The sequence below is a fragment of the Lepidochelys kempii genome, chromosome 25 (assembly GCF_965140285.1).
Source record: "Lepidochelys kempii isolate rLepKem1 chromosome 25, rLepKem1.hap1, whole genome shotgun sequence".
NCBI classification, from domain to species: domain Eukaryota; kingdom Metazoa; phylum Chordata; order Testudines; family Cheloniidae; genus Lepidochelys; species Lepidochelys kempii.
In genome coordinates this window covers 6,609,598-6,635,169 of record NC_136404.1, presented here as the reverse complement: position 1 = coordinate 6,635,169, position 25,572 = coordinate 6,609,598, and the positions used below count along the sequence as shown (strand labels likewise).

The following is a 25,572-nucleotide window of genomic DNA, read 5'->3' as shown; positions in this document are numbered from 1 at the left end:
GTGGAGGAGGGAGGACCGTGAGGGACCGTGCGGCGGTGGAGGAGCCAGGACCGTGAGGGACCGTGCGGCGGTGGAGGAGCCAGGACCGTGAGGGACCGTGCGGCGGTGGAGGAGCCAGGACCGTGAGGGACCGTGCGGCGGTGGAGGAGCCAGGACCGTGAGGGACCGTGCGGCGGTGGAGGAGCCAGGACCGTGAGGGACCGTGCGGCGGTGGAGGAGCCAGGACCGTGAGGGACCGTGCGGCAGTGGAGGAGGGAGGACCAGGAGGGACCGTGCGACTGTGGAGGAGGGAGGACCAGGAGGGACCATGCGGCGGTGGAGGCGGGAGGACCATGGGGGACCGTGCGGTGGAGGAGGGAGGACCAGGAGGGACCGTGCGGCAGTGGAGGAGGGAGGACCAGGAGGGACCGTGCGACTGTGGAGGAGGGAGGACCAGGAGGGACCATGCGGCGGTAGAGGAGGAAGGACCATGAGGGACCGTGCGGCGGTGGAGGCGGGAGGACCATGGGGGACCGTGCGGTGGAGGAGGGAGGACCAGGAGGGACCGTGCGGTGGTGGAGGCGAAGCTGATGAGACCATGAGGGACCGTGTGGTGGTGGAGGAGGAGGGGAGTTTCCAGGGTTGCCGGGAGGCGGCGGAGAAGATGAAGGTTGTCACGAGGGACCAGGCAGGGGTCGGGTGATGAGGACGAAGGGTCGTGGCCGAAAGGGATGAGTAGCAAGGGAGCCTCCCAAGAGATGTGGGAAACTTCAATCCCTTCTACCTCATACGCGCAGACGCCTCAGGCCTGATGGGCTGGGTAGGTCGGGATCATTCCCTTTCAGGCCATCTCGGGGAATGGGGATTAATTATTTCCCTAATTAATTATCTCTATGGGTCCTGTGATAAATGAAGTGGGGGGTGGGGGGTTTGGAGTTTGTAAACAACCTGCAAAACACCCTCAGACTCTCTAGCTCTTGCTTGAGAAAACCTACACGATGCTCAGCAAGAGCAAAAGGCCTGGTATGATAAACATACCAGAGAGCATTCCTTCAGAGCAGGTGACCAAGTCATGGTCCTGAAAGTGCTCCAGGCCAATAAGATGGAAGCGTTGTAGGAGAGGCCATTCATGGTTCGAGAGCACCTGGGAGCTGTTCATTCCCTCATCGTGTTCCCAGACCCTATCCTAAAACCTTAAGTATATCATGTTAATTCTCTAAAGCCCTTTTATTCCTGAGAAATCAAGGTTCTCCAGTTCGTCACTCCAAAGAGACGACGCGGAGTGGCCTGAGGGAGTCCACTATGAAGGAAAAAGCAAGGGTGGTGTGGAAGAGGTGAGCCTTTCCATGACCCTTGGGCGTAAGCAGCGACAGCAAATCCAGGAGCTGTGCACCAGCTTCGCGCCAATGTCTTCAGCCGCCCAGGACGGACAGAATGGGTGTACCACCCCCTGGACACAGGTGATGCTTGCCCAATTAGAGCCCAAGCTCCTGAAGCCAAAACCGCGATAGAAAGGGAGATCAAGGACATGCTACAGATGGGTGTCATCCGCCCCTCCGAGAGTGCGCGGGCCTCTCCGGTGGTTCTGGTTCCAAACCAGACACGTAAATCCGCTTTTGCGTGGACTACCGTAAGCTAAATGCTGTGACTTGCCCAGAGAACTATCCAATGCCACGCACAAATAAGCCATTGGAGAAACTGGGATGTGCACAATTCATCTCCACCTTAAATTTAACTAAAGGGTACTGGCAAGTGCAGCTAGATGAATCCGCCAAGGAAAGGTATGAATTTAATGTGCATCCTTTCGGACTGCAAAATGCACCCGCCACCTTCCAGAGACCTTCTGGCTGGATTTGGGGAATTTGCAGTCGCCTACCTTGATGATGTGGCCATATTCTCAGATTCATGGGCAGAACACCTGGAACACCTCCAAGCTGTCTTCCAGCGCATAAGGGAGGCAGGATTAATCGTTAAGGCCAAAAATGTCAAATAGACCTAAACAGGATAAATGTACCTTGGACACCAGGTGGGTCAAGGAACTATCAACCCCCTACAGGCTAAAGTAAATGCTATCCAAAATGTGCCTGTCCCTAAGTCAAAGAAGCAGGTCCAATCTGTCTTGGGCTTGGCTGGGTATTACAGACAATTTGTACCACACTACAGCCAAATTGCCACCCAACTGGTTGACCTAACCAGGAAAAAACAGCCAAATGCAGTTCAGTGGAGTGAGAAGTGTCAGAAAGCCTTTAACCAGCTTAAGGCAGCACTTACCTCTGACCCTGTACTAAGGGTCCTGGACTTTGACAAACCTTTTGTCATAACCACAGATGCGTCTGAGCATGGTGTAGGAGCAGTTTTAATGCAGGAAGGACCAGATCAACAATTCCATCCTGTCGTGTTCCTCAGCAAAAAACTTTCTGAGAGGGAAAGTGACTGGTCAGTCTCAGAAAAGGAATGTTACGCCATTGTGTACACTCTGGGGAAGCTGCACCCATACATCTGGGGATGGCGTTTCCATGTGCAGACTGACCAGGCTGCACTGAAGTGGCTTCACACAGTCAAAGAGACTAACAAAAAACTTCTTTGGTGGAGTTTAGATCTTCAGGACTTTGATTTTGAAATACAACACATTTCAGGAGCTTCTAACAAACTGGCTGATGCATTCTCCCGTGAAAGTTTCCCAGAATCAGATGGGTAAAAATGTCTCTGTATTCTAAGTCATTGTAGTCCATAAAATGTGGAAAATAGTGTTTAGTTCTTCATATAATTAGTAGTAAAATTAGAGGTGCATGTATCTTATTAACTCTGTTTTCCTAAACCTCCACGAAGAAATCCCAGCTGGTGTGGACCCGACCTGAACCAGGCTGGCCAACACCATCTATGATTTGGGTGGGGTGTGATAGATGAGAGGTGGGGTAGCTCCCTTTTATGGACATGCAGCCAGGCAGCAGCTATAAAATCCCTCTTAGTAGCTATTCTCTAATTGCTCTACCTCTAAAGGGTTAAAAAGTCTCCCTGCTATGCATAGGTAAAAGGAAGGGAGCGGGCCCCTGGCCAAAAGAACCAATGGGAAGGCTAGAACTTTTTCAAATTGAAAAAAGACTCCCCTTTTGTCTGTCTGTTGATGCTCTCCCAGGGAGAGGCCAACAGGGCAGAGCCATGCTGTAAGAAGCTTGGGCCAGGTATGAAAAAATCATCGGTATCATACCTAGAAACTACTCATTTAAAACCCCAGCTATGTGAGCAGATGAGGAAATGTCTCGGAAGATGCGATTAGGTTTATCCCTTTTATTTCGTTATGGCTTGTGGAGACCTCTGCGCTAACCCCAGGTGCTTTTGTTTTGCTTGTTACCTTTCAGCTGGACCTCAAGGAAGCTATTCTTGATGCTTAATCCTTGTAGTTGCTCTTTTAAAATCTAGCAATAGCCTGGGTTCCCTGATGTATTTTCTTTCTTTCTTTTTTTATTAATAAAATTTACCTTTTTCAAGAAGGGAATTCGATTTGTGTGTCCTAAGAGGTTTGTGCACATGTTGGTTAATTAGCTGGTGGCAGCAGCTGGTTTCCTTTTTTGTGTCTTTCTCAGCTCTTCCCTGTGGGGGGTGGGGTGGGGTGGTGGTGGTGGTGAAAGGGCTTGAGGGTGCCCCACAGGAAGGAATTCCCAAGGGCACCTTCCTGGGCTCTCAAAGGGGTTCTGCACTTGGGTGGTGGCAGCATCTACTTATCCAAGGTGAGAGAAAAGCTGTAACCTTGGGAGTTTAATACAAGCCTGGAGCGGCCAGTATTAATTTTTAGAGTCCTTGCGGGCCCCACTTCTGCACTCGAAGTGCCAGAGTGGGGAATTAGCCTTGACAAGCCCTCTCCTGTTCTTTGTGCTGTTCCCTCGATGGCGGCTGGGCCCAGTGTTCGCTCTAATTTTTCCCACCCGTGTGCGGAATGAATTTTGTTATGTGACACATCATCTCCATAATGGTGCAAGTAACAAAATTCATGTTGTGGGCATGGGGCCGAGGGGTTTGGCAAGTGGGAGGGAGCCAAGGGCTGGGGCAGAAGGTTGGGGTGCAGGGGCTGAGGGCTCCGGCTGGGGGTGCAGGCTCTGGGGTGGGGCCGGGGATGAGGGGTTTGGGGTGCAGGCTGCCCCTGGATTACAGCTGGGAGAGAGGACTCCCCCCACCTCTCTCTCCCCGCAGCAGCACCTGGGATGGGGGGGAATGGCTCCTCTCCCCAGCGCGGCAGCTCTGGGGCTGGGGCCACGGGATAGATGCCTCTCCTTCAGCTGCGGCAGGTCTGGGGCTGGGATGGGCTGAGGGAGGGACTCCTCTGAGCACCTGCACAGTGCTTAATAGGCTGCAGTGTAGCCGCATGGCCGTGCAGCTTACTGGGAATTTAGGCTGTGACACTATGCCCCATATTCTTTATAGAAATATTGTTTATGTCATAATCGTGATGTATTTTATGCAAGATAAGTCATGTGAGGTGTCATTGGAAAAGTTATGATTTACTGAATATGATTATCCTATTTGTATATATGCATCATTTTTGTATCTAAAGTTAGGAATATTGACTATACACCTACACGACAAAATTGTTTGCACCTGGGGAACGCCCACCAGACAGAATGCAATCAGTCTGGCTGGCTAGCTGGGACAATTAGGGAGAATAGTAGGAGCATAAAGCCAGACTCAGCCCGAACAACCGCTGAAGTGCAGGCCTGAGAAAAGCTGAGAGGAGGTTTTCAGTCGAGTGCTGACTGCAAAGGGCTTGGAGGAAAGAAACGATCTTGTGTTGTTGATTCCTGTTGTGTTCAGGGAACCAGCTCTGTGTACGTTCTTTGTAAATAAACAGGACCTCACCAAAGGAACACCTGACTCCCTCATCAATTTCCTCTTCTAGCCAAAACAACTTAGAAGGTCCTGAACTTTGGCTATCTACTTGGATCAAAAGGGGAACAATATATATACAGAGAAAGCATGTTTAGTACCCTGGAAAGCAATAGATGGCTTGTAATTATAAAGAAAAAAATAGTACAAAGTGAATCTTTAAATAGAATGACATGTATCTCTTATGCCAGATATTTTTGCACTTAATATTTGTTTCTACACAAGCCTTGTCAGCTTTATTAATGAATTGACATTGTGCAGCCCTTGGAAATGTGAACTGCTATAAAGTGCCAAGTATCATGATCTGCAGAGCACACTGAGTTAAACCAAGCACTTGTGCTGACAAAGGTAAAATCCTTCCAGCAACTAGTAATGGGTTTAAATATCATTATGATCAAACTAGAGATGTCACAAACGCGTGAGCCTGGATCTATGTCTGGGCAGCCTCAATATTTAGGAATATTCTGAGCCAAATTTTGTGAAGGCTTATTATGAGTTATTCAGATCTATCTTAGGTTTGCATATAGTGTTTATCACAGTAAGATCTAAGCACCGAATTTAACCTGACTGGAAGTTTTAAAAATCCAGGAGTTGGTTTCCATTGCTTCTTTCAGATGCGACTGTATCCATTTATCCTTGGAAAGGCTTTGTGAATGCCAGAACATACACATCCAGACTTGTAAAGCATCCTGGAGGATTTCAGCAGAGCATTTCTCACCCAGGCAAGTTTTGGAGGAATCCAGGCTCAGTTCAATGGAGGGGACACAACCTAATTTTATTGTCTAATATGTCAATTTCAACAGCCAGGATGGGAGGGGCAGGAAAGGGGGTCTGAGGGAGCCTGAAGGTGGGCACAAGTGACCCAGGGACAGAGTGCATGGGGTTCTACAGGGGTCCCTGGGTCAGACATATGCATAATAGGTCACTAAAGGGTGGCATGTGAGATCTCTACTGAGATCCAGTAGCCCACCCATAATAATTATTGTGAAATGTATGCATGGCTGCTATAAAAAAAGTTACGTATTTATTAGGGCTGCCAAGCGATTAAAAAAATTAACCGTGATTAATCGCACTGTTAAACAATAATCAAATACCATTTATTTAAATATTTTGGATGTTTTCTACATTTTCAAATATACTGATTTCAATTACAACACAGAACACAAAGTGTATAGTGATCACTCTATTTTTGATTACAAGTATTTGCACTGTAAAAAAACAAAAGAAATAGTATTTTTCAATTCACCTCATACAAATACTGTAATGCAATCTCTTTATCATGAAATCTGAACTTACAAATGTAGAATTATGTACAAAAAACTGCTTTCAAAAACAAAACAATGTAAAATTTTAGAGCCTATAAGTCCACTCAGTCCTACTTCTTGTTCAGCCAATCACTCAGACAAACAAATTTGTTTATGTTTGTAGGAGATAAGGCTGCTTGCTCCTTGTTTACAATGTCACCTGGAAGTGAGAACAGGCGCTCTTATGGCACTGTTGTAGCCGGTGTCACAAGATATTTACTTGCCAGATGCATTAAAGGTTCATATGTCCCGTCATCTTCAGCCACCATTCCAGGGGACATGTGTCCATGCTGATGACGGGTTTTGCTCGATAATAATTCAAAGCAGTGCAGACCGAAGCATGTTCATTTTCATTAACTGAGTCAGATTCCACCTGCAGAAGGTTGATTTTTCTTTTGGTGATTCAGATTCTGTAGTTTCTGCATTGGGGTGTTGCTCTTTTAAGATTGCTGAAAGCATGCTGCACAGCTTGTCCTGCTCAGATTTCGGAAGGCACTTCAGATTCTTAAACCTTTAGTCCAGTGCTGTAGCTATCTTTAGAAATCTCACATTGGTACCTTCTCTGTGTTTTGTCAAATCTGCAGTGAAAATATTCTTAAAATGAATAACATGTGCTGGGTCATCATCAGAGACTGCTATAACATGAAATATATGGCAGAACGTGGGTAAAACAGAGCAGGAGACACACTATTCTCCCCCGAGGAGTTCAGTCACAAATTTAATTAACACTTTTTTTTCTAAAACGCGTCATGAGCATGGAAGCATGTCCTCTGGAATGGTGGCCGAAGCGTGAAGGGGAATATGAATGTTTAGCATATCTGGTATGTAAATATGCCGGCTACAAAAGTGCCATGCAAATGCCTATTCTCGCTTTCTGGTGACATTGTAAAGAAGAAGAGGGCAGCATTATCTCCTGCAAATGTAAACAAACTTGTTTGTCGTAGCAATTGGCTGAACAAGAAGTAGGACTGAAGGGACGTGTAGACTCTGAAGTTTTACACTTTTTTTGTCTTTGAATGCAGTTTTGTAACAAAAAGAATCTACATTTGTAAGCTGCACTTTCACAACAAAAGGATCGCACTACAGTGCTTGTATGAGGTGAATTGAAAAATACTATTTCTTTTGTTTATCATTTTTACAGTGCAAATATTTGTAACCAAAAATAATATACACTTTGATTTCAATTACAACACAGAATACAATATATATGAATCTGCAGGAAAACATCCAAAATATTTAATACATTTCACTTGGTATTCTATTGTTTAACAGTGCGATTAAAACAACAATTAATCGTGATTAATTTTTTGAGTTAATCACGTGAGTTAATTGTGATTCATCGACAGCCCTAGTATCTATATTGAAAAGTTAAGGCAGGTCACCAGAAGGTGATGTGTCTCAGACATGTTCCTTTCAGGCAGGACGTAACAGAGGCACACGTCCGAATCTTCTCATGTGCGTATGGTCTGTTGTATGCCTCACAGTGCAGTTCTAAGCAGAAGAAAAGATTGTGAAATCACAAGAGAGGAACATCACAGGATAAACCAAACAGCAGAGGTATCCTCTTTATGACTAAAGACACAGGATTGTTAACGTATATCTGGAGGGCAAAAGGAAACACAGGCTCCTCCATCCAGGAGACAAATCAACAAGTGTTGGTGTTATGAAAGCAGGGCCACAGCCAGCCTGGCTGGAACATGCTGGTGAGCAATATTCCACGGGCTATGAAAGTATCTTGTTAAGGAGGTCAAGACTCTAGAATGCTTGTTAGCATTTTGGTTTATATGTAACCATTTGTTTCCAATATTTCTACTTGCTACTACCTGAGTCTCTGGGCGCTGTTAAGTAACCCGAGGCCTGATTTCACTGTAAACAGATCTGAGCGCTGTGTGTTAAGCGGAGCGGTGATCCGAGGCGATGCTGGTGATCTGAGGCGAAACCGTTTCTTTGGAAGCAGCGAATCTGTGAACACCGCGAGTGTCCAGTGAACCAGGTGCTGGAGGCTCCAGGGAGACGCTTGGAGAGCGCAGGGGGTTGGAGTGTGCAGTCGCTAACTTGGAGCGAGAGAGAGTTGGGGACCTGACTCCCAGCAGGCACTGACGAGGCTTCTTCATGCTAAGGGCAGGTGCTAGGAAGGAGCCTCCCAGACCTAGGTCCTCTCGGGAAGCATCACATCTGGGCTGGGGCATTGTCGTGTTACTTGCATGGCACGAGACGTTGACCAAGTGACTATTTTGTATCTGTACCTTGAAGATGGTTTTAAAAAGAGCCCTGGACGCAGATCCACTGTGGCCATGGGGTATCGACATTGTGTCTGTGCACAGCTCTGTGCTTCTGGTTCTCGGGGATGCCCAGGAGCTTCTGGTGCCTGTTTCCCACCCCGTAGGGTTTGCACTGCCTGACTTAACTTTTCTGGGGCTCCTTTGACTCTCAGCCGAGGCCAAAAATGGCAGACTGTCATGTGCGATTTGAGGCAGGCTCACAAAATGCTGGAGGCTTGTCCAGAACCAAGCAAATTTTGTGTCTCCGAGTTTAGGGGGTCCTGGCTGTATGGGGGAGGCATATTGGGGGGTGTCCTGGCTGGGAGTGGCTGGGAAGAGAGTACAAACCCTGGCTGGGGGGGTACAGATCTTGGCTGGTGGCGGTAGAGACCTTGCCGGGAAGGGGGGTACAGACCCTGTGTGTGGGAGGGATCATAGAATCAGAGAATATCAGGGCTGGAAGAGACCCCAGGAGGTCACCAAGTGCAACCCCCTGCTCAAAGCAGGACCTATCCCCAATTTTTGCCCCAGATCCCAAATGGCCCCCTCAAGGATTGAACTCACGACCCTGGCTTTAGCAGGCCAATGCTCAAAGCACTGAGCTAGCCCTGCCCCGCGACCTGTGAGATGTAGGTCACAGACCCAGTTGGGTGGGGGTGGGGGGGGAAGGGGCGGGTGTCACAGACTCTGGCTGGCGCTTGCGCAGGGGAAGGGGGAGGGGAGTCGATTACATTTGGTAACTGGCCCTTTAAGACCCTCCTCTGGCTGAGGCTCCGGAAACCGATTCTTGATTGGTTGGGGCCCCAGTCGCGCGCAACCGAACTTGACGCAGCCAGCGCGCGCTGCCGTAGCCCCTCCCTCTGTCTCTGACAGAGGCCGCTCCGGCCAATCAGCCTCTGCTTTATCTGCATATTGCCTCCAGAATGACCAATCCGAGTCCTAGGTGTGGGCAGTTTATTAGCATAACGATGGTGGGCGGGGCGGAGGCAGCAGGGAAGGGTGGTTGAGCCTGAGGAACAGGGTTGCTGAGTCAGGGAAGTTTGGGGGATTGGAGGCAGGAGGGGCTGTGGAGGAGGTGGGTGTGGGGGGATTGGAGGAGTGTGGGGGGCAGGAGAGGAGGTGGGGGATTGGGGGTGGGGGGGATTGGAGGGGTATGGGGGGGGTGGGGGGATTGGAGGGGTGTGGGGGGCAGGAGAGGAGGTGGGGGATTGGGGGTGGGGGGATTGGAGGGGTGTGGGAAGGGCAGGGGGATTGGGGGTGGGGGGATTGGAGGGGTGTGGGAAGGGCAGGGGGATTGGGGGTGGGGGGATTGGAGGGGTGTGGGAAGGGCAGGGGGATTGGGGGTGGGGGGATTGGAGGGGTGTGGGAAGGGCAGGGGGATTGGGGATGGGGGGATTGGAGGGGTGTGGGGGGGCAGGAGAGGAGGTGGGGGATTGGGGATGGGGGGCATTGGAGGGGTGTGGGGGGGCAGGAGAGGAGGTGGGGGATTGGGGATGGGGGGGATTGGAGGGGTGTGGGAAGGGCAGGGGGATTGGGGGTGGGGGGATTGGAGGGGTGTGGGAAGGGCAGGGGATTGGGGGTGGGGGGATTGGAGGGGTGTGGGAAGGGCAGGGGATTGGGGGTGGGGGGATTGGAGGGGTGTGGGAAGGGCAGGGGATTGGGGGTGGGGGGATTGGAGGGGTGTGGGAAGGGCAGGGGGATTGGGGGTGGGGGGGATTGGAGGGGTGTGGGAAGGGCAGGGGATTGGGGATGGGGGGGATTGGAGGGGTGTGGGAAGGGCAGGGGATTGGGGATGGGGGGATTGGAGGGGTGTGGGAAGGGCAGGGGATTGGGGGTGGGGGGATTGGAGGGGTGTGGGAAGGGCAGGGGGATTGGGGGTGGGGGGATTGGAGGGGTGTGGGAAGGGCAGGGGATTGGGGATGGGGGGGATTGGAGGGGTGTGGGAAGGGCAGGGGATTGGGGATGGGGGGGATTGGAGGGGTGTGGGAAGGGCAGGGGATTGGGGATGGGGGGGATTGGAGGGGTGTGGGAAGGGCAGGGGATTGGGGATGGGGGGGATTGGAGGGGTGTGGGAAGGGCAGGGGGATTGGGGGTGGGGGGATTGGAGGGGTGTGGGAAGGGCAGGGGATTGGGGATGGGGGGGATTGGAGGGGTGTGGGAAGGGCAGGGGATTGGGGGTGGGGGGATTGGAGGGGTGTGGGAAGGGCAGGGGATTGGGGATGGGGGGGATTGGAGGGGTGTGGGAAGGGCAGGGGATTGGGGATGGGGGGGATTGGAGGGGTGTGGGAAGGGCAGGGGATTGGGGATGGGGGGGATTGGAGGGGTGTGGGAAGGGCAGGGGATTGGGGGTGGGGGGATTGGAGGGGTGTGGGAAGGGCAGGGGATTGGGGATGGGGGGGATTGGAGGGGTGTGGGAAGGGCAGGGGATTGGGGGTGGGGGGATTGGAGGGGTGTGGGAAGGGCAGGGGGATTGGGGGTGGGGGGATTGGAGGGGTGTGGGAAGGGCAGGGGATTGGGGATGGGGGGGATTGGAGGGGTGTGGGAAGGGCAGGGGGATTGGGGGTGGGGGGATTGGAGGGGTGTGGGAAGGGCAGGGGGATTGGGGGTGGGGGGATTGGAGGGGTGTGGGAAGGGCAGGGGATTGGGGGTGGGGGGATTGGAGGGGTGTGGGAAGGGCAGGGGGATTGGGGGTGGGGGGATTGGAGGGGTGTGGGAGGGACAGGGGGAGGAGGTGGGGGATTGGAGGAGTGTGGGGGGCGCCGGGGGAGGAGGTGGGGGGGATTGGAGGGAGAATGGGGATCCTGGATTGGGGGCTAAAAGGAGCCCCGGGGAAGGAGCTGCTGCAGATGGTGCAGGGGAGGGGGGGAGCAGTGCTGGGTGCTCTTCCCCTAGTCTGACCTTGTTAGTCAATAAAGGGCTATAAGATGGGGGGGCAGAGCTCCCCATCCCGCCCCTCTCTGCCCCTGTCTCCCCAGTTCCCCTCTCCTGGGTGTCTCTGTGACTCTCTTGTTGCAGTGACCACTTGTGTCGCGTGCTCAGTGCAGGGGCTGGGAGCCAGGATGCCTGGATTCTGTTTCTGCCTTCGCCACTGACTCGCTGGGTGACCTTGCACAAGTCATTCCATGCCTCCGGTCCTCAGTTTCCCCAGCGCTAAGAAGCCCGTGAAGCACTCTGAGAGTGCAACTTGTAATTCACATTAGAGTGTTATGCTTGTGAACTTTAGTAGGGTTGTGGATCAGGGCACCTAGAGCTTCAAATGAGCATCTTTTATTATATAAATTGAAATAAATCAACTGGGAAATTCCCGAAGCAACATCCACAGAAAAGCAGCTGCTAGTCAGACTGTTAAGTATGCAGTACTGTGCCAATGTTGCTTTACATTATTGTATCTCTGGAATATCTTTTCTGTGCAATGTTAAGGTTGCAATTTAAATAGCCTTGTTTTGTTTTGCGAATTTATCATTTTGCTTCTAGAGGTGATAAGGGAAGTTATTTGGCCAGGGTCACACAATGAGCTAGTATGTAAGGTGTGAATAGAACCCAGGAGTCCTGAGCCACCAGAGCAGGAGACAATACTTCCTCCTGAGTGGGATGTGTCAGGTGGGCACTGGGACCTTGTTTTGGTGGGATTGTAGCTGGCTCAGTTGCTGCTGGGTTTGGGATTTGCTCCCTGCTGCCCAGTTGCTGAAATGTCCATAATGAAACTTGATTGTACATTACAGGTGGCCTGGTCTGAGCTGCTTGAGCATTAGCTGGTGTTTGCAGAAATTGGTCATGTCGCATGCTGCAAAACAGCTGGCCGCTGGCATCTTGTAAGTGTTGCAGATTCTTTCCCCCTACCAGACTGCAACAGGCTGACTGTTGTGGTGGTCATGGTGATGCTGACAGGTCCCACAGTGCCTGACAGCAATCAAATCTAGGTAATAGATTCACAGAGCTTAAGTTTTCTGCGACCATTAGATCATCTAGTCTGACCTCCTGCATAGCAAGGGCCAGAGACCTTCACCCAGTTACCCCTGGACTGAGCCCAATAGCTTGTTTGGCTAATGCATCTCCTAGAAAGGCAGCCAGCCTTCATCTGAAGACATCAACAAGTGGAGGCTCCCTTGGTAGTTTGTTCCAATGATTAATCACCCTCACTGTTAAAATGTTGGGCTTAATTTCTAATGTGAATTTGTCTGGCTTCAGTTTCCAGCCACTGGTTCTTGGTCTGCCCCTCTTTGCTAGATTAAACGGCCCGTTAGTCCCTGGTATTTTCGCCCCAGTTACATGTAGGCTGTTATCAAGGCAGTTCTTGATTGTGATGAGCTAAACAGATTGAGCTCTTTAAGTCTCCCACTGCAAGGCATTTTTCCAGATCATTTTTGTGGCTCTTTTCTGCGCCTTCTTCAATTTTTCAAGAGCCTTTTTAAAATGTGGACCCCAGAACTGGACGCAGTGTTCCAGTGTTGGTCTCACCAATGCCACATACAGAGGTAAAATCAACTCCCTGCTCCTGCTCGCTACTCCCTGTTTGTACAGCCAAGGATCGCATCAAAGATTTTGTTGTCATAGTGTTGTACTGGGAGCTCATGTTGAGTTGCTTCTCCATTATGACCTCTAAACCCTTTTGCAGACACTGCTTTCTTTGTTCCTAGATGAATAACTTTGCATTTGATTGTATTAAAATGTGTTTTGTTTGAATGGGCCCCGTTTACCAGGTGCTCCAGATCACTCTGTATGACTGCCCTGTCCTCCGCTTTAGTTACCACTCAGCCAATCTTGGTGTCATCTGCAAACATTATCGACACTGGTTTTATATTTAATTCCAGATCATTGATAAACATGTTGAAGAGCATCAAGCCTAGTACCAGTCCCTGTGAAACCCCACTAGAAACACCCCTGTTTGATGGTCATTCCCCATTGGCAATTACTCTTTGAGAGATGTCACTTAGCCAGCTCTTAATCCATTTATTGCATTATACATAGTGGAGCTTACTAGTTTTTCAGTCAGAATGTCAAGCAGTAGAAACGCAAATACCTCACCAAAGTCTGTTACATCTACATAGTTAACTTTATCGGCCAGGCTTGTAATCTCAAAGAATGAAATCAGGCTTGTTGACCAGACCTGTTTTCCATAAACCCATGCTGACTGGCATTAATTATGCTCCCAGCCATTAATTCTTTATCAATTAAATCATTTTGTATTTTCCGTTATTTTGCCCAGGATTGATGTCAGGTTAACAGGCCTATAGTTATCTGAGTCATCCCACTTGCACATTTGGAATACTGGTACAACATTAACTCTTTTCCAGTCTTCTGGAATTTCCCTGGTATTCCAAGACATACTAAAAATTAACATCTCCTCTGAGATCTCCTCAGCCAGCTCTTTTAGGACTCTTGGTGCAAGTTTGCCAGGCCTGCTTATTTAAAAATACTTATCCCTAGCAGATGTTGTTTAACATCGTCCTTAGTTACCAAGGGACTCAAAAGTACTTCATCATGCTCATATGGTGCACGATATGATACTGCCTCTTTCCAAATGCAGAACAGAACACTTCTGCCTTTTCCTGAATCATCATTAACAGTTTTATTTTCTCCATCTAGTAATGGGTCTGTACCTTTGCTAGGATTTCTTTTGTCCCTATATACTTAAAAAAAATTCCTTCTTATTGTCCTTAGCCTTGCCAGCCATGGTTTTTTCCCTGATGTCTTTAGCTTCCCTTATTAATTTTCTGTACTTCATAGCTGCTAAGTTATATCTGCTGCTATTTACTTCCCTGTTTTTGCGTTTGTTATGGATTGCTTTTTGATTTCTAATTCCTGTCTTCACTCCTCCTGATCCTGTAGCTGGACTTGTTGAGGTGGAGCACCACTGGGGTTCCCTGGGGGAATATCTGATTGCGGGAGCTGGGCCCTAGTTTGCTGTTCTGCCTTGGGCTGTGGCTTGTGTAAGATGCTCCAGATGAAGGCAAAACTCTCCTCTATGATACACCAGTACCAGCCCTTTCCTTCTCTCCATACTATACCAGAGAAAGTGGAATGTTGTCTCCAGCCACAGATTAGTGGATGTGCTGGCTACAAGGACTGATGGATGGCCCTTGGAATTGGTACCTAGAGGAGTATAACTTCAGATCCAGTTCTCAGTTGTGTGAGAACCCTTCTCGTTCTGACTCTTCTCTGCAGCTGCTTGACCTGCCAGCAGAGGGCATGACTTGGGCTGTAACCTGTGTGCAGGAGTGCCCCAAATTACCCTGGGCCATGCTGGTCTTGGTGGGGTTTGTGGAGCCCCTTAGTTATTACAGTGCTAGCTTCTCCCAGCAAGGGCTGCTGTGGGGAAGGGTGTGGGAGCTCTGGCACTGGGAGGGAGTCTCCATCTGCTACCTCAACCCCAGCTTCCCCCAGTAGGAGTCGCCCTTGTGAAGGGCTGTGGAGAGCGCTGGCTGCGTGGGAAGCTCAGTGCTCCTGCAGTCCCAGGCCCTCCCAGCAGGAGGTGCTGCCGGGCGTAGCGGCGTACACCAGCAGTGCCAGCCCAGTAGTGTCTCTGCAGTTGTGCTTCAGCCTTTTCCTTCACCGAATGTGACACAAGCTCCCTGGTTGCAGACATGCCACCGGCAAAGGCCAGCATGGAAACTTCCTGGTCGCCATCAAGCAGGAGAAGGGGGAAGTTCCCCGGACCAGCAGCGAGAAGCCCCATGGCGAGGAGGAGGTGAGCCCCTCTGTGATGTAATCTGGCTCTTCTGCTTTCCCAGCCTGCCCTGAGCACAGGACCCCTGCGGTGGCTCAAATGCAGCCGCACAGTGCTGGGACAGCTGGGTTTACAGCACTGCAGGGAGCTGCTTTGCTGGGGTTTTGTGCATAGCCCTTTCCATAGAAATGCGTTTGCTTACCCTGCAGTAGTCCTAGTGTAGCTGTGCAGCATGCCAGGCTGCCGCAGATGGTGCTGGTGCCTTGTGGCTGCAGCACAGGGTTGGGAAGAGAGGCCAGGAGCCCTGGGCTCGGGAGGGCTAATGACAGGGGTCTGCGTGGCGCTCTGTCCCTCTCTTCCTGCTGTGGACACAGTCACTTAGTGAGCTTCAGTCCAGCATGTTGGTTGATTTCTTTCCCTCCCCTGCCACGGGGTGACAGCCAGTGAAGAAGAGGGGCTGGCCCAAAGGGAAGAAGAGGAAGAAGATTCTGCCCAATGGCCCCAAGGCCCCAGTGACCGGCTACGTCCGCTTCCTGAATGAGCGCCGTGAGCAGATCCGCATGCAACATCCTGACCTGCCCTTCCCAGAGATCACCAAGATGCTAGGAGCCGAATGGAGCAAACTGCAGCCCACAGACAAACAGGTACTGGGGAGGTGGAGGGGTGTCCAGGGCGGAGACACCTTGCGTTAGCCCAGCCACATCCAGCTGGGACCTGGGTCACAGCGTGCTCCAGACTCGCTTAGGCTGTTGAGCTGGTTAAGGATTGCACCTTGAGTAGGATAGGCTGCATCCAAGGGAGGCTGGACCAGGGTCTGCAGGGCGTACCCTAATTGGCTGCTGTGCTGTGGGTCTGGGGTCCGGTCCCTTCCATAACTGCAGGACATATGCTGAGACCCCTGACTGGCCGCTCGACAAGGGGGGAGCAGGGCCCTGACTCCTGGAGTCACACCCTTGAATACTTGCTGGGCCGCTCGCTGGGATCCAGGCTCTGGGGTGATGTTTAGGGCTGCACCTCGCCCCCTCTTCCGTGCACTATGGGGCGTGCCCATCTGACCCCAAGTGATTTCAGAGGTACCTGGATGAGGCGGAGCGCGAGAAGCAGCAGTACATGAAGGAGCTGCGGGAGTACCAGCAGTCGGAGGCCTACAAGATGTGCACGGAGAAGATCCAGGAGAAGAAGATCAAGAAAGGTTGGTGCTGGGGATGTGTGGGGCTGGGCTTTGCACTCTGCTCTGTCCCCCACTGACACTGGGGTGGGGAAGGGGCTGGGAGCGTCCCCCTTGGTGCTGTGGGCTGGCAGGGTGGGCCTGGCACAGCAGGATGAGGTAAGTAACCTCTGACCGCTTTGTGCCCCCAGAGGATGCTGTTTCTGTGTCTGTGAACACTCTGCTGAACGGGCACCCGCACAAGGTAGGGACCCTGGCGGCTCTCTGCGAGGGCGGCAGTGCCCAGGGGAGGGGCTGGGTTGTCAGGTGCCAGCTGAGGGAAGTGAAGCTGAGGAGCGCAGAGTCCCTCATAGAGCATGAGGTGGTAAATCCTGTCCAGCTGCATGGGCTCTGCCAGGAGCTGGGGGTGGCAGTGGTGAAGTGGGGCCTGACTCCATGCCGGGCAGTGTCGTGCTGGTGTGACGTGTGTCCGGCTGGTGTTGTGTGGCCCTTAGCTCAGTACATGTGTCATGCCCCCTCCTCCCCCCCGATGATGCTGCTTGCTCAGTCCATGTCTGTCCCACCGTGTGCCCACACACCCACTGACTGGGCCAGGGGCTGCCTGTCTGTACCCTGCCACCTTCCTAATGTCCTTCAGGCCATTGGCAGACTTGCTGCATGTGACTCTGCCCTGGCAGAGGGGCATGAGGGGGTCTTGACTGCAGATTGGGATTAGACAGAGCTACTCAGCCGTGGCATGTGGAGCTGAGCCTGTAACAGCCGGAATTATTGTGCATCCTTTAAAATTCCTCTTCCAGCTGCCAAGGCTGGAGACTGTGGCTTGGCCCGGCCAGTTGTGGGGAGCCCAGGACTATCGCCTGGCCCATGTGGGACCCACCAGCTCCCCTGGGGCCATGTGTTGGGACTGGCAGGAGCCCTTATGCCCCGCTGCCTTCCCCCATCCTTGAGCTGAAGCAGAGCAGGGGCCGGGTGTTTGGACCCCAAGGTGGGCAGGAACCCCTCCCAGGCGAAGGGAAGTTCATCCCTTGGGGTAGAGTTGACCTGTCCTGGCCACTGGCCGTTAACCTGCATCGCTCCCGGCCAGGGCGGGGACTGCTGCGGGGATGGCTTCTCCACGTTTGATGTGCCCATCTTCACTGAGGAATTCTTGGACCAGAACAAAGGTACGGAGCCTGGAGGAGGGGGGGATTTAACTTGCTGGGGCAGTGACCATTCTGCATTCTGTTTGCACAGCGCCTAGCGCGGTGGGGTTCCCTAGAATACTATCAGCGACACAGGCCAGGGGCGGGGGAGGCTAGAGACTGTGGTTCCCAGTGCTCTCACCTCCCAGCAGGGGGCAGGCCCAGGATCCTTGGTGTAAATAGACCTCTGGGGCTTGCCGTAGCTGATCCCACCCTGGCCCATGTGGCTGGTCAATGCTTGATCCTTCCCAGCAAGCCAAACTAGACCCCTAATGCCCCAAGGCGAGTTTGGGGTGGGCGGGGGTCGCAGCCTGTGGATTTGGCCTGCTGATCCTGTCAGCTTCACGGCAGGGTGCCAGACAGCCCTCGGAACAGAGTCGCTGATCCCAGCTTCCTGCCTGGAGTCAACTTCCACCTCAGTTGGCCCAGCAGGGGCCAGGTGCAGGGGCTGATGGGCCGAGAACATGGGCAGCACCTAGCGCCGTGGGGCCCTGATCCTGGCTGGGGCCTCAGGGCTCTGCCGTAACCGAAGTCATTGATGGCACCGCTGTGTGAGCCCTGCGTTGGCCCCAGGCCTGTCTCGAGTTGGGGGGAGCTGGGCTCTCCCCCTTCCTCTGCACTGACCCGCCCTCCTGTCTGCGGTGGGGCAGCGCGGGAGGCCGAGCTGCGGCGCCTGCGGAAGATGAACACGGAGTTCGAGGAGCAGAACGCTGTCCTGCAGAAGCACACGGAGAGCATGAGCTGCGCCAAAGAGAAGCTGGAGCAGGAGTTGGCAGTGGAGGAGAGGCAGACGCTGGCCCTGCAGCAGCAGCTCCAGTCCGTCCGGCAGGCCCTGACCGCCAGCTTCGCTTCTCTCCCCATCCCAGGTGAGCCCAGGAGGCAGAGAGAGGAGGATCATGGGAACACTGCCTACAGGGAGCCTCTCCCTGAGCAGTCCACTGGCTGTCGGCTGGGCTGTCACTAGAAAGGGGGAGCCCGGGGGTCTGATACTCTGCACATGGGGGGTGGCTGGAGGTGAGGCTTGGGGTCTCAGAAATCTCCCTCCCTTTCCCTCTAATCTCAAAAGATCCCAAAGCACCCCATGGTGGCCTGAAGAAAGGAGTCTCTGGCACTCTGGCCCCCACGCTCCCCCAGGCTGGGGTGTGGCTGGCTCAGCACGCGGCCAGCAGGTGGAGGCAGAGGGTGGAGAAAGTGTCTGTGTCAGAGCGTGGGGGTCTTCCCAACGCGCCCATGTGTGGTAAACTCACTCTGGGGTGAAGGGCCAACTGGGGTTTGACCCAGATGTTGCAGGGGACGAAAGGGGTGGACCTCAGAGCTGAGCTCTCCACCCAGTGTGGAAACGCCCTGGAAAGGGCCACGGGTGAGGCATCCTGCCCCTCTCTGTAGAGTGCCAGTCCTAACCCCTACAGGGCTGCCTGTGCATCGCAGCAGCTGGGGGCACTGGGCTCGGGACTCCGGCTGGGCTCCTGCGCTTTGCTAACCAGGCCCCTGTCCCCAGGCACCGGAGAGACGCCCACGCTGGGCACCCTGGACTTCTACATGGCCAAACTGCACAGCGCCATCGAGAGCAACCCGCTCCAGCATGAGAAGCTGGTCGTGCGCATCAAGGAGATCCTCTCCCGGATAGCCAGGTGAGCGGGAGACTCTTCCCTGCCAGGCCTGAGGACGGGGGGCTGGGGTTCTCCTGCAGGGTTCGGTGACTGGTGGGCCTGGGCATTGGCCATGGCAGCTGAGATCCTGGCAGGTGCTCAGTACCCAGAATTCTGTGTGTGAGGCCAGAATTGGTGTGGCGGGGGGGGAGCCAGGGCTCAGCAGGTGAGAGCAGGATGTGGTGGGATTGACCCAGGCTGCCCTGATGCTTGGCTTCTCCCTGGACCATTCTTGGGGGATGAGGGAGGCAGGTGGGTCCCCTACAGCATGCCACACCCTGGTGTGGTGGTGCTTGTTGGGAAACCCCTGGTGCCAGGGGCTGCAGGGAGATCTTCGCTGCATGGCTGCACTCTGCCTAGGCCCCAAGCCCGTTCTGACCGCCCCTTGCAGCCAACCACCCCTTCCTGGGACACAGAGCAGCCCAAATGCCCCCAGGGCACCCGCAGGCCAGCTCAGGGCTGAGCAGATCTGTGACTGGAAGGGTCCATGCTTGGTGCTTGTAACTCCATGTTTTGGGGCCCACGTGGCCAGGGGAGGCCCCCATTTTAAATGGCAGCTGTGTAGGGGAGGGATGTCCTGGGGTCCCTCTCCCTGCTGGGATTTCCTCCCCGCTCTTCCACAGGGGCCCAGGAAGTTGCATGCTGACTGCTAGAGCTGCCCTGAGCTCACTGGCTGGAGCCCAGCCTTGCCTGGCAGGGACTGGACTTGGCCGCTGTCCCACAGCTGCTCGGTGACTCATGTGAAGTGGGCTGCTGGCTTTGAATCAGTTTCCTGGGGGCAGGTGTCTGCATTGCAGCATCTGCCCCTGGAGTGAACAGGCTCGTGTGGCAGTGAATGGGCACTGCCTGTTCTGAGGAGGAGCACTCCCTCCGGCCCCACACCACTGCCCCCCCCCCCCCCCCGTCGCCCCCTGAGCTGCTGAATGAGCCGCGAGTGCCTAAGCAAGCTGTGTTTTTCCTTCCTGTTTTTAGTGAACACTTATGAAAGGCCTGCGGCCCAGCGCTGACTCAGACTGGGACCCTCAGCCACCTCCTCCCACCCGCCCTGACACCTGGAATCCGCTGGAGCCTTGCGGCTCAGCACCTCCGCTTTGCACAGATCTTTGCTGGAGAAGGTCCTTTGAAAGGGTTGAGTAACTCTTGGTCCTTCCGTGCAGCTGAGAACTGTGGGCCAGGCCTCTGTGGGGTCTTGGGGGGCAGGCTGCCAAGCAGGGACAGCAAGGCAGCTTGCAGGGTCACTTCTCGGCTCCTCCTGAGCCCCTGGCTCGCTGACTGCCAGGTCTAGGGCTTAGTGCAGCGCCCGGGCGGTATGACTGGATGTGCTGCAGGCTCCGCGTGCCCCATTGCAAACTGGCCCTCCGTTCTCCAGCGAGGCCCCAAGATTGTGCAGCGATGCTGGAAATCCTGCAGCAGCTGCATTAAATTAAACCACACAGCCTTAAAGCTGACCAGAAGCTGCTCCTGGCCGCTCACTGTGACAGTAAATCAGGTGTGTCTCGGGCAGGCCCCACCCTCCAGTTGTCAAGGTGATGGAGAAGTCTGTCTTGCCAAGGCAGGGCAGAAGTGCTCGTCGCTGGGAGGGTGCTGGTGTAGACCAGGCACTGCTGTCCTTACCCGTGTCACCTAGACCTGTGCCGAGCAGAAGAGGACACAGCAATGATAATGCCACTGTCCTACCCATGTTAGCGCAACCTCCCCTAGAGCTGCATCAATATTTGGGCAAAAATAGATGGGTTCCTCCTTCCCCCCCACACAAAAAATGTCTACTGTAGACCCAGCCCAAGCTATCAGCAGTGAAACGGTTCAGTGTTGGCATTGAAACTACCATTGTTAGGTTTCAGAATTAACCCATTGCAGTGAATGGGGCCGTTCACCCCCTTGGAGCAGTTGTTTCAGGCTGTCTGCAGACTCAGGCACTCACACTTGAGTCACATGAGGGCTGTTGCTCTTTGAGCGCTGCGATCCTGGTACTGTGTAGTGGGGTGGGAGCTCTGCTCCCCTACCCCTACAATAGCATGGCTGAGTATTATGGGGCTGGCCCTGCTGAGCTCTGCCCTAGGGGGCCTGGGGAAGCCATGTCTGCATGCCGGGGTCAGGCCAGCTTGCTTGTTCTCAGCATGGGGTCCTCTGCCTTAGTTAGCTAAGGGGCATGTTTGTAGTGTGGATGGGACCAGCTCGGTCAGAACTGTGCTGGGACCAGCCTGATCAGTCTAGTTACAGTCCTGCTGCCTAGAACAGGTCCCTGTCTGCATTTGGGTCTGTGGTGTAGATGGGCCCTTATCTAATCTTAGGGTCTGTGTTCACTGCTGAGTTAACCCAGGCTCTTACCCCAGTGGAACCTCAGCCCACTCCTGTCCACACACAACCTTGTCCTCTGAGTTTGGTGGTGCTCTCAACCCCGGTTAGCTATCCCGGGTGCCGCTTTCACTTGGATGGGAACCTGCCCACTTTGCAGTGAGGGCGCAGGAAAAAATCACTCCGTGCTGACAATCCTCCAGCACCTTTCCACAGTTCCCCCCCGTGTGCCCAGGAGGACAGACAAGTTCTCCCACACTTCACTGGGAAAGATCCCTAGAGCAGCTCGGCTCACTGCAGCACAAAGCACCTGCAAAAAGCCCCTGATGTCCTTGTGACACCCAGGCAAGAGCCATGCCAGCGTGGGCACAGTAACAGGTGAGGCGCTGCTCGTCCTGGCTGGGCTGGCCTGGGCTCAGATCTGGGTGCAGATCAGATGCATTACTCTGCAGTGTAGTCATACCCCACGAAGTGTAGGCATGAGTCTCCAGGGTTATCATATTCAGTTCCCTGCCATCCTGTCCTGAGCCCACAGGGGCTGGGAGGGGCAGAGGCTGCTGAGGGTGGGCAGAAAGCACCCATTTAATTGCCCAGTAGGTGCTGGAGCTCTGGGGAGGTGGGACAGTGCAGTTTAGAGAGCTGTGCCCTGGCGGGAGGGCGCCATTCTCTGTGCATGGGCAGGGTGGGAACCCCACTCCATCCTGGCCAATCCTGCAGACGCCGCACCAGAGATGGCCACTGAGGGCACGTCTACATTGCAGTTCAAACCCACGGCTGGACTGTGCTGGCTGATTCGGGCTCATGGGATCTGGGCTACAGGGCTGTGTAATTGTGGTGCAGATGTTTGAGGTGGGAGGGTCCCAGAGCACTGAGCCCGAAAGCCCCTTAGCCCGAGCCCTGCAAGCACAAGTCAGCTGGCCCAGGCCAGCCACGGGTTGTTAATTGCAGTGCAGATGTGGGCTCAACTCTTAACGCTTGCCAATCAGCCATAAAGGCTAGAGATGTGATCTGGCTCCAAACGCCCTCGTAGCTGGGGCAGGGGGCCTGGCCCAGCTCAGACATTTCATTTATTTTTACAAAGAAGTTATTTAATCCAGTCTGAAGTTGACTGTGACCGAACCTCTGGGTGAGCAGCGAAGAGTCGCTCAGTTCCCTCCCGGAGCCTCCTTCCGATGGGTGAACCCCACGTGGTGCCCTCTTGCTTCAGGACGCGCATTGCTAATCCCTCTCTGTGTTGGTCTGGCCCGTGAGAGGTGGGGCTGGAGTGTGACGTTTTGATTTGGTTTTGGTGAGCAGTGAGGACCTCATAGAAGAAATGATTGTAGGGGGACAACCTTGATTCCAGCGATCATAAGCTAATTCAGTTCAAACTAAATGGAAGGATAAAGAAAAATAGATCTGTGTCTAGGATTTTTTATTTCAAAAAGGCTAACTTTAAAAAATTAAGGAAATTAGTTAGGGAAGTGGATTGGATTGAAAAACTTGTGGATCTAAAGGCGGAGGAGGCCTGGAATTACTTCAAGTCAAAGTTGCAGAAACCATCAGAAGCCTGCATCCCAAGAAAGGGGAAAAAATTCATACGCAGGAGTTGTAGACCAGGCTGGATGAGCAAGCATCTCAGAGAGGTGATTAAGAAAAAGCAGAAAGCCTACAAGGAGCGGAATATGCAAGGAGCGCCAGGTACTTGGGAGGAGCATGGTATGCACTGTGGGGACATGGCAGGATCCGTCCTTCCCTGGGGACGTACCATCTGCATGTGCTACCACTTGGAAATGCCTGTCCTCAACCATAGCACCTGGCAGCATCCCAGCCCCAGCCCTGCTCCACCAGTAACACAGTGCTTTTCCACCTATGCTCCGCGGACCACTGGGCAGTCACTGACTATGTCTAAGGGGTCCACGAAAGGGCGCCGTTACCATAGCACAGTGGTTTTTAGGGGTCCACAGGCTGGGTAAGATTTCCAAAGGAGTTTGCACCTTTATTCGAGATTTGTAGGGGTCTGTAAATGAGAAAAGGTCACAAACCCCTGGAATAGCAGGTCTTGTGTGGCTGAGAACAGCTTCTCAGTTACAAGGGGATGGGCCATGGCGTGGGAGCTCTGGGAAAACTCCCCGCTCTGCCACCGACCTAGGGCCCATCTCTGCAGGGGAGAGTGGCTCCCTTTCCTGCCTCCTGAGGCTGTGAGGCCAGATTCCCCAGCCTCGGCAGGGTGCTGAGATACTCCAGTGATGGGGCTGTGCTGAGTGCGCTCTGGGAGCTGCATCCACTGTGTCCTGCTGAGCAGCATTTTCAGTGCCTCTCATTCTACATCACCTGAGTAAGGTCAGTGACTTAAAAGTTCCCCTTGTGCAGGAGCTGCCCTCGGGCCTGCAGTGCCCATCCCTGTTCTGCAGAGCTCGGGGGTCTCTGTGTCTTAACTCAGCGTACCTCGGTAAGTGGGGTTAGTCACTGATCTCGGATCCTGTAATTAGAGAGATTATTTTTTTACTAGCACTACGTAACAAGCGCAATTTCCAATTCGCAGTAGCCTCTCCCTTGGGGCTAACGCTGTCTGCTATGGAGCAACAGCCAGAACCGCTCTGGTCTGGGTAAGCCGCTCCCTGGGGCAGCCCTTCGGCCGCAGCCTGCAGTGCCTGGGAACAGCCAGGGAGACGTTTGATACAAATAAAAATGGGGTAGAGACCCAATCTGGTGCCCTGAGTGAAAGTGGTTCAGGGGTAGGGGTGGGATTGTGGGCAAAGTGTGTTGGGTGGGTGTAGGGTGACCAGACAGCAAGTGTGAAAAATTGGGACGGGGATTGGGGTAATAGGAGCCTATATAAGAAAAAGACCCCAAAATTCAGACTGTCCCTAAAAAATCGGGACATCTGGTCACCCTAGCTGGGCGGCTGTAGCGGCACAGCCGTGGTCCCTGCATTGTCACCAAGTGACAGCTAGGTACGGGAACAGCCTGGCTTCGGCAGGGACACCAGGAAGAAGCTCAGCCCCTGGCTATCTCCTCCTTTGGCACGGTGCAGATCTGGGGGCTAGGGGCCTGCCCTAGATTACAAACAGAGCCACCACAGGCCCCATTCCTGAGCTGCTCCTCTGTAGCTGCCGTTCTCTCTAGTCCCAGAGCCCTGCACCAAGGGTGTCTTTGGAAGGCTAGTGCACACCCAGAAATCAGCCAGTCGTTCTTAGCAGTGCTCGCTCTGAGCTAGCGTTCAGTGTCCTAGGCAATGAGGCTTCTAGCGTGTGTCTAGCTTGACTAACCCTCTTTCAGAGGTGAATGACAATATTTGCAAAGGGCTTTGAAGATGAGCATCTCAGAGGCTGGAGGGTTTTGTGGCGAAAGCCCAGGTCTGGGAATTGGCAGATCTGGGCCCCTCCTTGGCTGTGCCACAGACGCCTGTGTGACCTTGGGCAAGACACATGACTTGAGATTAGAGACCTGGATGCTGGACAAAGCTCAGGGTGAGGGAAGTGGAGTGTTTGTGAGCAGCATGTGATTCTAGAGCAGAGACAGTGCAGGGACAAGTGCCCCCTAGTACACAGATCCACAGTGCTTCAAAGTCTCTCAGAACCAGTAACCAACACCCACTTCTGCCACCACTGTTCACAGGAGTTTGGTCCCATGGTAGTTCCATGCTCCCCGATTAGGCCTCGCACTGCCCACTTTGCGTGTGGGGAAACTGGAGAGATAGTAAATGACTTTAAAACTTCCCTACTAGGCGGGGACCCCGTCTAAGTGACTGTCCTATTGATGCAACCCACACGTTCCCTTGGGTCAACGGATTGGTGTCTCCACGATTCCAGATCAATGCGACTCAACTCACATGGCAGAAGAGCCTTTTTATTTTCTCCCAAACTCTCCCTAGGATCTGAAAGTCAAGTTGGGTTCCCCTGCCTCCCGCAGCAGCCCCAGCTGGTTGTCCCTTTTTCTGGTGCACAACATGGAACAGAATCCTTCTAGCTGTTCTGCATCCAGGCAGTTCCTGCAGGGCCAAGGACTTGGTGGTGTCAGCCAAGGACTTGGTGGTGTCAGCCAAGGCTGCGAGTCTGGCATGAAGACACAGAAAGGGGCAGAGACAGAGTGCAGCCGTGTGAAATATTTGCCTTATCATTAAAATCCCACCCAGAACTCAAAGTTCTTGTTTAGATTTCCTTCGTCTGGGTTTTGCAAAGAGCTCAGCTGCTGCTCTCCTGTCCAAG

At 53.4% G+C, this 25,572-nt stretch overlaps 1 protein-coding gene across 8 annotated transcripts; it reads left to right on the top strand.

The window, feature by feature from the left end:
- The first annotated feature begins 386 nt into the window (after nucleotides 1–386).
- Nucleotides 387–25,507, top strand: HMG20B (high mobility group 20B). 8 transcript variants are annotated; one of them, XM_078850621.1, is made up of 14 exons: nucleotides 387–799; nucleotides 1,202–2,673; nucleotides 5,472–5,583; nucleotides 7,583–7,864; nucleotides 8,038–8,154; nucleotides 12,145–12,234; nucleotides 15,005–15,110; nucleotides 15,530–15,733; nucleotides 16,161–16,281; nucleotides 16,449–16,501; nucleotides 17,342–17,420; nucleotides 18,089–18,304; nucleotides 18,937–19,069; nucleotides 20,060–25,507. In XM_078850621.1, the coding sequence occupies exons 6-14, from the start codon at nucleotides 12,197–12,199 to the stop codon at nucleotides 20,070–20,072; spliced, it is 963 nt and encodes a 320-aa protein (XP_078706747.1). In that variant the 5' UTR covers nucleotides 387–799; nucleotides 1,202–2,673; nucleotides 5,472–5,583; nucleotides 7,583–7,864; nucleotides 8,038–8,154; nucleotides 12,145–12,196; the 3' UTR covers nucleotides 20,073–25,507. The 8 variants fall into 8 exon arrangements, with proteins under 8 accessions (XP_078706747.1, XP_078706746.1, XP_073180444.1 ...); XM_078850620.1 differs by having other exon boundaries at nucleotides 387–2,673; XM_073324343.2 differs by lacking the exons at nucleotides 387–799; nucleotides 1,202–2,673; nucleotides 5,472–5,583; nucleotides 7,583–7,864; nucleotides 8,038–8,154 and adding an exon at nucleotides 9,385–9,457 and having other exon boundaries at nucleotides 12,146–12,234.
- The last annotated feature ends 65 nt before the right edge of the window (nucleotides 25,508–25,572 follow it).